This window comes from Telmatherina bonti, assembly GCF_933228915.1.
Source record: "Telmatherina bonti genome assembly, chromosome: 3".
NCBI lineage: Eukaryota > Metazoa > Chordata > Actinopteri > Atheriniformes > Telmatherinidae > Telmatherina > Telmatherina bonti.
In genome coordinates, this window is record NC_136621.1 from 3115470 (window position 1) to 3127165 (window position 11696).

General features: G+C 42.9%; 2 protein-coding genes across 3 annotated transcripts; one reads left to right on the forward strand and one right to left on the reverse strand.

Moving 5' to 3' along the window:
* Window positions 1-215: 215 nt before the first annotated feature.
* Window positions 216-7755, reverse strand: poll (polymerase (DNA directed), lambda). Of its 2 annotated transcripts, XM_079261307.1 has the most exons (9): window positions 7713-7755; window positions 5861-6007; window positions 5420-5717; window positions 5007-5097; window positions 4608-4937; window positions 4346-4519; window positions 1765-1893; window positions 1214-1382; window positions 216-1129 (listed from the first exon to the last, which is right to left on the reverse strand). In XM_079261307.1, exons 2-9 carry the CDS (start codon window positions 5976-5978, stop codon window positions 768-770), a joined length of 1671 nt encoding a protein of 556 aa, XP_079117433.1. In that variant the 5' UTR covers window positions 5979-6007; window positions 7713-7755; the 3' UTR covers window positions 216-767. The 2 variants fall into 2 exon arrangements, with proteins under 2 accessions (XP_079117433.1, XP_079117434.1); XM_079261308.1 differs by lacking the exon at window positions 1765-1893.
* Window positions 7756-8000: 245 nt separating this feature from the next.
* dpcd (deleted in primary ciliary dyskinesia homolog (mouse)) lies at window positions 8001-10682 on the forward strand. Its single transcript, XM_079264828.1, has 6 exons — window positions 8001-8075; window positions 9210-9290; window positions 9398-9522; window positions 9632-9765; window positions 9920-10022; window positions 10391-10682. Exons 1-6 carry the CDS (start codon window positions 8012-8014, stop codon window positions 10493-10495), a joined length of 612 nt encoding a protein of 203 aa, XP_079120954.1. The 5' UTR covers window positions 8001-8011; the 3' UTR covers window positions 10496-10682.
* Window positions 10683-11696: the final 1014 nt, after the last annotated feature.

The window sequence follows — 11696 nt, forward strand, 5'->3', positions numbered from 1 at the left end:
ATAAAATTAACTGGAACAGGTTTAAAAACCTGCCGTAGTATATGCACTTATTACACAAAGCCAGAACTTACAATAATATTCATGCATTATGTTTGTACAGATTAATAACACAAACACACCAGAAGCAAAGAACAATGCAACAGTTTGGATACATCTTGCATCTTTTATTGCTCCATGTTACTGTGATCTAAGCTGTGTTCTGTAAAGAACTGGTGTTACGCTGCGTACCCACCTCAGAGTCAGGCAAGGTCCTTTAAAGACCATTTACCGTTTTCCCGCCACGCCCCCCATCGACAGCTAACCCATCCTCCATCCTACCTGACCTGTTAGCTTTCTCCAGCCATATGACCATCTTATGACTCTTTGTTTTCTCTTTTAATCTTCTTGTTTCTTTGCTGAATCAGCGACGTTGCCTGCTCAGAACATCCAGTTTCTTACAATACTGTGAAGCCAAACGCCATGACCCTGATGGAAACGTTGGATCGTGACGGTTTCTCAGCCTTGGGACGCTGTTGGGCAGCAGCGGCTCTAGACATTCACATGATAGACGTCACCGTGTCATGGAACATGTCCGGGACACAGAGTTTTGGGGTCAGAAAGTCACGTAAAGCATTTTAAATGTTTAAATATCACTCGAGCATTGCAGTAAAAACAGTTCTGTCGGGATTAGCGAGCAGTTAAACTGCACACACCTTGTTGTTTAGGCATCATTCCAGCTCCATCATTCATCATCAGCTTGATTACTTTTCTTTAAAAATCAGACATCATCACCAGTCCCTTTCATGAGGCTCTCGGTACGGTATTCCTAAGAGGTTAAAAACATCCTTCTCTGTCGGGGTGGGAAGAGGAGTGCCACCATGCACCTTAACGCTGCCCTGACGTACCACATCTCTGTTCAACGAGTGTTCAGATAAGCTCATATTTTTTGTCTTTGCAAGAGCTCTCATGGAACGATTGAAGTGCGCTGAGCCGGTAAAATACATGAGCGAACAAGCGAACTCGTCGTAAGGCACTACGATGATGTCCAGCCTGCGGTGGCGGCGGTTCTGTCCCGACAAACGGCACACTCCCAAGTACTTCTTTTGCTCTCCATTCTCCTCGTGACTCACCAGGTCGTCTGTCAAAAAACCTTGGAATGGAAAGGTTTAGTTTTCAGACTCTGGAGGAAAATCTGTAAAAATAAGGTTGTTTTTTGCTAAAACGTGGAGCTTACTGCTGTCATGGAGGATCTGCAGGACTTTGCTGAAAACCCCCTTGTGGGATTTACCGTCAGGGTGAGAAATAAGCACATCAACGTCTCCACAGGTGGCTTTTCCCCGACGGTAGGAGCCACACGCCATCGCCACAAGGCCTGGGTCTATGGTTTGAGCAGCATCCCTCACCTGCATAAAAAACAGAAGCGCTCAAATTTTCTCAATTTATGGAACCACGAGATACGAAGGAGACAGCTGGTAAAACACAGCTACACACTCCTGCAGTCAGAAAGGTCCCATGTCGCCAGCGGCATTCAGAGGCACCTGGTGATCCTGCAGAAAGCAGCAGCTTTTATCTGCTACCAGCAGAACGCTGCAAGGTTGAAGTATTCTGAGCAACCTGGGAGGGAAACGTCTGCATCGTCTGCATCTGGCAAAGAGGTGCTACAATACGCAAACAATACACCCAATGCGGAAATGAACAGCTCAGTTACGATGCAGCCCGAATTTCTGACTCTTCACGTTTCAGGGAACGTCACAGAACAGTGGTGGTCTCACAGAGACTCCTTACCACGGCCTCTATAGCTGCAGCTTCCTCCCGAGGCATCCGCTCCAAAAAGTCCTCGTAGTGCTTCAGGCCGATCTTCTGGGCGCTGCTCAGGTGGGCTTTAGTCCGAACGTCTTCCAAAGTGCGAAATCCCTGAAGGAAAAGTTACGTTTTCTGTCACAACATTCAGATATCACTTCAGCCCTGCGCTGGTTCCCGCTTCACGTCTCCTCTCATGAACGCCGCTTCCCGACCTCACCAGAGGCGGCGCTACTCTGCAGGAGGACAAGCAGCGTCCGTTAACGCCTGAAAATCTCTTGTTCTTCCACATCAGAACTGTGCACGGTGCTGCGTTAAATCTCTGTCGACTCGGGTCCACATGTCAGCAGGCTTTTCAACAGAGCTGGTTCAGAACCAGATCTGGCTCCTGGTTCTCAAAACCCACCTCTTTGCTGGGCCAGAATTTGGAAGCGCTTCACGTTGTGTGCATCAGCAGCTGGTTGCAGGGTTACCTGCCCAAAATATGAGCGTTGTTTTGGTTTTACTGGTTTATTTATTTTTTTGTTTAGAAAGTTTTTTTTTAACAATGACAAAATGGTTTAAAAGGAGCGGATCGAAGCATGAACTTATATATAATCCTACCAAATAATAACAAAACTACTTGGTTTGTGCAATATGTCTTCGTTCATTGCAGCACTGGTGCACCACAAGGAACTGTACTCTGGCCATTCCTCTTCACTCTGTACACCTCAGACTTCCAGTACAACTCTGAGTCCTGTCATCTGCAGAAATACTCTGATGACTCTGCAGTTGTGGGGTGTATCAGGGATGGACAAGAAGCAGAGTACAGAGAACTGGTCAGTCAGTTTGTTAAATGGTGCGGTGACAATCATCTCATATTAAATAGCAGCAAAACAAAAGAGATGATTGTTGACTTCAGGAGGAAGAAGAATAAACAAAGCACTGTTTCCATCCTGGGAGAGGAGGTGGAGGTGGTGGAGGAATACAAGTATCTTGGAGTTCAGCTGGACAACAAACTGGACTGGAAATGCAACACTGACTACATCTACAAGAAAGGTCAGAGCAGACTGTACTTCTTAAGGAAGCTGAGATGGTTTAACGTCTGCACCAAGATGTTGCATATCTTCTATAAGTCTGTTGTGGAGAGTGCAGTCAGCTTTGCAGCATCTGCTGGGGTAGTAGCATCAGAACCAGAGACTTGAAGAGAATCAACAAACTGATCCAGAAAGCTGCTTCTGTGCTTGGAGTAACTCTGGAGCCGCTGGAGCTGATTGTCCAAAGAAGAATGCAGCACAAGCTGATGAAGATGATGGAGGATTCTTCACACCCTCTCCACAACACAGTGATGAAACAACAAAGTGTGTTCAGTGAGAGGCTTCTTCAGGTCCGATGGAAGACTGAAAGATACAGAAGATCATTCCTGCCAGCAGCCATCAGCCTCCGGAACAAGACCTCCTCTAGTTATTATTATTATATACTACAATATTTCCCTTTGGGGATTAATAACGTATTTTTCATTTCATTCATTTTGTCATAATATATATGGACTACTGCAGCAATAATAACAATAAAAATATTTCTGCAAATTAGTTGAACAAATTTCTCAGACGACTTCTGGAGACCAGAACAAGGAGATGGACGCAGCAGCAACGAACGACCCAAAAGAAACATTTCCAGATCCTGGATTCTGTTCTCGGTGACCCGGCGGCGATGACGCAGCACCGACCCGACTCTTTGGGGCGAAACCAAAACCAGTTCTTTGCTAGCACCAGAGCAGAACCTGTTACAGTGGCTGGAGGGAGGTGGACCCAAATGCAGGAGTCGGGGCGCCAGTCTACAGAACTCAGGTTTATTCGCAGGGCAGAGCAACAAAGTGACAATTAACAGAATGACAATGAACCCACAAACACAACTGAAACCGAGGGGTATAAATACACAGAAAAACCAAACAAGAAACAGGTGAAGCAAATTAACTAAGTGAACGCAGGTGAACTCAATAACCAGGAAATCAATAAAGCTAAACAAACAAACAAGGGAACCAAACAGGAAATACTACCAAAATAAAACAGGAACCCAGAACCAAGGAAAAAGCAAACCACCACATCATAACAGTACCACATCATAACAGAACCACCTAAGCTCTGGCACCGGTTCTTTGGTCGAAGAGTCGCGACAGCGCGCTGCTGTGAACGCAGCACAAAGTGTAATCTGATTACAAACGTCCGTTTCTGACCTGAAAACTCAAAGCAGGTTTAACAGAGCGTCACTGAAACGCCTCCCTGACGTTCACACGCCACGCTTCGACCGTGAACCACGGCGAGTGACACGCTGAACGAGTTCTAACGGGAAGCTGAACGGATGGACCGCCTTCCCGGAGCCGCCGCACGTCGGCGACGTCCCGACATGGAGACGATCCCACATCACTCACAGAAAAACTGGAGAATATAAAGAAATCTGTGCGTTGATGTGAATGTTGCAAAGAGGCAGAAAACGAGTGTGTGTGTGTGTCTGTGTGTGTGTGTGTGTCTGGCTGGCTGCTGGATCTGGCCCCGCCGGTCCAGAACGGGTCTCTGTCATGGCTCACCTGCTGGTACCACAGCTGGGCCGTCTTGGCTCCGGCCCCCCAGATGTTGGTGAAGCGTTCCAGCACGGACACGGCCTCCCCCATGTGGTCCAGCTTCCGCAGGTGGCCGCTCTCCATGATCTCCTCCATCTTGTCAGCCATGCGTTTTCCTATTCCCGGTATCCGACAGGCTTCCTGCAGCCAAAGGGAAAGATGGCTGACTGTTAGGATGGTCCAGTTTCTGCAGCCGCCCGTTACAGCTGGCGCTGCTGAACTGGACCACCTGGTACGACGTGACGGGCTTGTGGTAGCTCTTCAGTGCGTTGACGGCCTTGGAGTAGCCCAGCGCCCTCCACTTGTCCCCCTGGTGTGTGTAGGCTCTGGCCAGAACTTCTAGCTTGTCTGTGATGTGCTTGTTGAAGTTATTACTTTTGGACTGGGAAGACTGTGCGCAGACCCAGTTCCCTGAGACGGGTTTCTGAGCGGGACCAAGGTTTAGGCTGGAGCTGGGGGTCTCCTCTTCAGGGCGATGGCCGGTGATAAGAGCTTCAAGGTCGCCCTGAGAGACGCCGTCTTCTTCTCCACGCATGTCTTCGCTGCTGTCCGTCGTGACCTGGGAGAACATTTGAGTCTTAATTCTCGAAAAAACCAAATAAACAGCAGAGACGGCATGAAAACCAACCGCTTGGGAGGTTTCGTCCTGCTCGGGTCCAGGGGTCTCTGCTTCTACGCTGGATTCTGCTTCTATGTTCGCGCACTTCGCCTCAGAGTCCCTGGATGAAGAACACTTATAAACATTCATTTAACTTGATTCTTAATTGTTTGGCCACATTCACTGACAAGCCCGAGCACTTTCACTAACGCCTGTCAGTTTGGGATGAAAGCTAGAAAAACCGCCATCATCCAGAGAGACTGCTGACATTTTCCATTTTCATTTCTTTAGACTTTCTTTTGCTTTTAGTCCACCTGATTTTTCTTTTTACTCAACAGAGTTCCAACGTTCCAGAGGAACTGTGGACAGTAAACGGAAAGCGCTGAGGCTGCCGGTGAATTCGGAGGCTTCTTCTTCTGAAATATTACCATTAAAAGACGAACCTGTTGGGTAGAAGAAGGCTGTAACGGTCGACATCCACAAGCTTCTTCTCACTGATGCACGAGCTCAACCAGGTGCATTTCACGAGTCGGACACCAGAGGGCATACACTCCGCCTTCAGCAGGCGCAGAGCCCGCCCGCTGTCCATGCTGTCGTCCACTACTATGTGAGTGACGCCTGGACCCAGGGAAGTCGCAGTCCTCCCTCCGTTCTGCTGGATCTGGTTCTGGAAGATCTGGCATCTGGCATGTCCGATCCCAGCCGGCAGAAGATACACTGTGACGCCGCTGAAAGTGCTTCCTGGAGAGGAGCAGGTGACAATCAGCAAAGAACTACAGTGTACTAATTTACCCTGCAACCAGAAATTTCTCCTCTAATCCTGCAAAATGCAACTTGACTTGCTCTCACTTCAACAGTGTTAAATCTGAGAAGAAAATAAGAACCTGCGACATCACATTCACCAGGTTTCTTCTTAGGCGAGGGGGCCTCCTTTCCCTTCAGCACTTTGGCCCTTTTAACTTTGGGGAAAGCTTTTACAATGCCATGATGACTCGTCTCCATTGTGTTTGCAGAGGCGAGGAGCCGGCGGCCTGTGGCAAAGAAGACAACCAGAAAGTTTTCTAAAACTCTGCTGAGGAAGACTGTGTCCATTCTGAAGCATGAACTATAGAATAATCACACACATTTAAAAATGCTCATGTTTTCTGAAGTTTGAATTTCCCCTTGGGGATGAATAAAGTTTCTTTGATTTGATTTGATAAAACAAGTAAAAGGTTTTAAAGTTAGATTTAGCTAAATATATCTTAGAAACAAGAAGGCCTGCTTCGCAGACTATTTCATAGTCTAAGCAAAAGACATTATTTTTCATTCATATTTTCATTAAAAAAAACCAAACATTTTTTATCAGCTGTAACATTATAATAAATACCTCAACGTCATAGTATTTTTATACTGCGTTATAAATATTAAATGTATTGTCCTGCGGTACCTGTGTCTGAAAACTGCAAAGAACTTGCTGGGCTCATTTATAGTTATACTTGCTGCTATTATATTTAAATTAAAACAGAAAAATATGACAATCTTATGCTTCTTAATAAAAACGAAGGTGCCTAAATACAGAAAACAAGAACTGAAGTCACAGAGTCCAGCTGCTGGCTGGAGATGGGACATTTTATCTCCCCGTCTTTCTCATGGAATCTATGGCATGACAAACAAAACCGAGACAACTTTGCTCTGCAGCACTGGAGCTAAGTATCACCTTCTCGGAGGAAAAACACCTGGAACTTCTGCATTTGGGGTTCAACAAACCTTATTAAACTTTCTCATCAAAAATGTCTTTCTGTTTTATTTTATTCCAGTCACTTGTTGATCACGTTATTTTATTTGAGTTTGTTAATTATACACGAAAACCTTTAGTCCTACTTATAATTAACATTTAATCATGCTAAAGTGTGTGTGTGTGTGTGTGAAAACTTTTGAAAGTTTTTGGTAAGATGTTTCAAAATGACAAATTGTGTTTAAATAGTGTAAAATCTACATTACATACAATACATACATACAATCTGCTTTTAAATATATCATTATAAAATAAATATAATTATAGGGGCATTCATTTAAGTTTTACTTCTTTAAACCACGAATTAAACCGGAGGATTATAAACTGGGTTTTACCTTCCCATCTGGCAAAATTATTTTTCTCTCATTAAGTATTAAATATGTTATTAATTAAGATAATTAATTATTATAATAAATGGTGGCGCCCAACAATTTAATCGTCTGTCTGTGATTATTGATTAACAATTATTAATTACTTCATTACGAGGTTACAGTTTCAAACTTTTCACCAAAACTCAAACATAAAAGCCAATCAGCTGAAATTCTACAACGTTTTAATATTTATTTTAGATTAAATGACACAACCCTTCAGTTTTGCTCTTTAGCTTTTTGCCATGACAAAGATGTTGGACACATCTGAGGCCAAGAGGTCGATGCCGAGTCCACCGCATGTCCACAGACTACAACGTCGATTCATACCTAGCCTCGTCTATTAGTCGGGTTGATTTCCTACTAACAAAAATCTTAAACTTGATTCTATGTCGTAATTTTAAGGACGAGGACAGATTATGCATTGCTAGCTAGTTACATGAAGATTAGGTTAACATTAAAACAGCTGGTACTCTTTAATTAGACTGTTTAGATCATGTAATTTACCAGTCAAGAAAGCTTTTTGTTAATCCACAATCCTAACCTGGTGATAAATATCCGTATGTGAAGTATTTAAACTGCAGATTTTACCCAAGTAGTTCTGGAACCATCGATAGGAAAATAACGCAGACGGACAACGTCCAATTCAAATGTTTTACTTCCGGGTCAACGTGAAACAGTCCGCGGCTTTTAATACACATTATCTAAATAACTCCCTAAAGTTTTATTTTTCAATTTTGTTTCTGATTTTTAAATTATATTAATCTACATATATTTATATATATTATAAACTTAAATCAATATTAATAACCGCACTGCTTTGTGTATTGACCTCGGTTGCTATGGTTACAGGCCAATTCCGGAAGTGGTTGCAGGGAAGTCTTCCAAACATGGCTGTGCAAAGCTGGATCGATAGCCTAAAATCATCAAAGAAAACGGCTTTGGTTCATGATGGTATGAAAATATCTGCTGTTGTTGTTGTAGAAAATATCTCCGTTAGTGAGTTAACCTCAGCCAGTTACACGGCTAGCTTTAGCACGTGTTGCTAGGCAACAAGCTGGTGGAACTGGTCTTTAACTGGTTTATCATGGGATCACAACTTTAACTGGATTAATTCACAGAAATACATTCTGCAAAATGTGTGTGTGTGTGTTTGTATATGTATGTATGTATATATATATATATATAGTACCAGTCAAAAGTTTATTTACCAACTTTTTTGTTTACTTCATAATTCCACATGTGTTCCTTCACAGTGTGGATGTGTTTAGTTGTACTCTGCAATTAAGAAAATGAAAAAAATGAAGTAAAACCACTGAGTGAGGAGGTGTGTCCAAACTCTTGACTGGTACTGTATATATATATATATATATATATATATAAAGTGTGTGTGTGTGTGTGTGTATAAATGCCTTAAAGATAAAAGTAAACAAAAAAAGTAAACAAAAGTATTATGCTTTTCTTGTCTTTTTGTTGTCTTTCGTAATCTAAAGCTCTGCAGATTGTGTCGTTTGATTACAGTTAAAACTTGGAACAGAAATTATGAAATAGTACACCACGCTGTATTTTCACTACTGAGATTGTTTGTGCACAGAACTAAACTACACATTAGATGACCTCGATAAAAGGTTTTATATTATTGGGCCAGCAAACAAAGTAATCCACAAGACTACGTTTTAAACTGAAGAGTCACAAACATTTCGCTCAATCTCTTCCTTTTCTTTACATTCAGTGAGATTTTCATGTCAACAATAATAAACTGGATTTCTGCATTTTTACCACCATGATGATATATCTGTGCACAGACTAACCGTGCAGATTATTTCGGTGAATATTTGAGCAGAAATCATGTGGCATCTTGTTAAAATCAAAACATCTTAATATTTCTGTAATATTCATTTTTTATTGTGAGCTTTGCGTGCTCTCAGTTACAGCTCATTTATTCTCAAATTCTCTTCAGGTTTTCAGTTTAGATTTAAAAAAAAAAAAAACAACAAAAAAAAAAAACATGTCCTGTGTTATTTTCCGAATAACTATCACATCTTTTTCTAATTTCTATTGTAATAATTTTATAAATTTCTCCTCTAGGCAAAAGGAAGATTCACTACCTGTTTAAAGATGGAAAAGAAATGGCAGAAGAGTATGACCTGAAGACAGATGAGCTACTCAGTAAGCATCAGAGCTTTGCCATTACACAGCTGCAGGAAGCCACTGACACTTTTAGTTCAATAAACAAAACTAGTCAGTGTCTCATAAAGTGTTTTTGTGTGTTTCAGTACGAAAGTGGCGTCATAAAAGCGCACTTGGAGTTCAAGGCGGCTGGGAAGTGGAAGTCGGGGAGCCGCTCATCAACTCAGCTGCGTCTTTGGACTCTGATGTGATCAAAGAAAACTGTTGCAATGTGGGTCTTTTTGCTTTGTTTTGTGTTTGTTTTTGTTTAAAATGAATTAAAATGAATCTGAATGATTTTTTTTCTGTAAAAATGAAGTTTTTTTTGTTTGTTTCCACAGCCCGTGTTCATACGTAAAGACACAAAGTCCAACTTTCAGTGGAGAATCCGTAACCTTCCTTACCCCAAAGATGTCTTCAGTGTTTTAGTAGAGCCGTCTGAGAGATGCATCATCATAAAAACCTCAAATAAAAAGTACATTTGCAGAAGAGTTCCCCTTTGTTTGACACTGCATGCCTCTTGTTGCATGCAGTGTTAGTTTCTTCCCTATAGGTGGCGCTGTTCACAATACTTTGCTTTGTAGTTCTGCAGCTGCACCATGACTGACTCTCTCCCAATGTCTTCCCAGGTATTATAAAAAGTTCAGTATTCCTGACCTCAGCCGAAGTCAGCTGCCGTTGGACGGCTCGGCACTCAGCTTCACACACGCCAACAACACTTTAATTATCAGCGTAAGTCGTGCATGACGGCGGAGAATGAATTCAGCTCACATTAGTACATATAATACCTCCAGATTTAGATATTATCATGCAGGAATTACAGGCTGGACAACAGAAACCTGAAGCGTTCCAGATGACCACAGAGTTCAAGATGAAAATTCACTGAAGTGGGTTTTTACCCAAAGAAAACTTCAAATCTCCTCATTATGGCACTTTAAGTGTTTTATTCAATGCATGAAAAATCTTTTGAGTTTATTGATACCCCAAATTATTTTTCATGTTAAAATGATATTTATCAGTATATTTTTTATTATTTATGTTTTGGTCTTTAAAGTTTGAGATATTCAGAAGAAAAAAATAATTTCCTGTCTCTTGTACAGTACAAGAAGCCTAAAGAGGTCCTGACCTTTGAGAAGGAGTTACTGGAGGAGGTAAAGAAGCTGGAGGGGACAGCTGGAGGGGACGTCGACTGCAAAACCCAGTAAACTGACTGGAAGTGCGTCAACAGCCGAGTCTCGCTGCGTCGTTTTCCAGTCACACACAGCCCGTCGTGGGATGGAAGTGCCTTTACCTGCTGTCATTCTTCCATCTGCTGGGGTCCACCTGCTGCAGCTGCTGATGTTCACGTGGGTCATTTCATCAGCTGTACACATCGATGACCAAATAAACGGCACGCATGGTGAAATGTCAGACGTTTACCTCAGCACAGCGTTTCTGTTTGGTCTTTTCTGGGCTTGGTGTGGGTTTGTGCATGTGGGGGGAGTGAGCCCACGTTCCCGACCACTCTCCTTTCACTGATGGCCTTGTAAAACACACAGTGCTTCATCCCTGTTCGTTCCGAGGTCACAGTTACGGAGACATCCCATTTGTGTTAAATGAAAACCCTTATGTTGCTTGCATGTAGCCGGCCACCCTGAAAGTCGTCTCTGCAGCGAGTCTGACCATTTCCCCTCACTAGAGGCTCTCCCTGACTTCATGGTGGGCCGCTGAAATGCTGAAGAAGACCCTAAAAAGTCGTTTTAATCTGCTCTGATTAGTGGTGTTAAAGCCAGTTTCTGGCACGCCTGGCTTCTGTGTGGCTCGGACAGCAGGACGGAACAAACGCTTCTGACCGGGGAAAGACAGAAATCGGTAGAGTCAGAGATTCTTGAACAGTGGATAAAAAAGAGAAAGGCGTTGTAAAGGAAACAAAGACATTTAAATATAGATTGTTTCAGGCTTGTGATTCCTTGCATTTTTCACCACCGGTCCAAACCCAGAGAGCAAGTGCAGAAAGCAGAGACCAAACCACAGCTCTCTCACACCATTGTGCTTTGTCTTCATCCAGAAAACATTTTAAAGCCGTCATTCCCGGGTTTTCTTTTTCCTTTTTTAACGTTTTCATGGGACTGGACAGTTTTTATTCTCTGAATTGTGAAGTGACAGAAAAAAAAAGAAAAGCATCACTTTGAGTCACGGACGTTCCCCGGGTTCTAGGCGTGATGCTAGAAGGTGGTCGTTTTCTCCTGACTTTCTGTTGTCAACATGTATTCATGCAGCAGCAAATTGGACATCCAGATCATGCTTGGTGAGAGCAGCCCGGTCCCACCGTTCAGGGTCTTCCTCCTCCCCGTCATTTGGCCTCTGACGGTCATGCTCAACTGCTTCTGGGAAGACTTTCTTTTCTGCTTCCCTTTCATTCCCGAA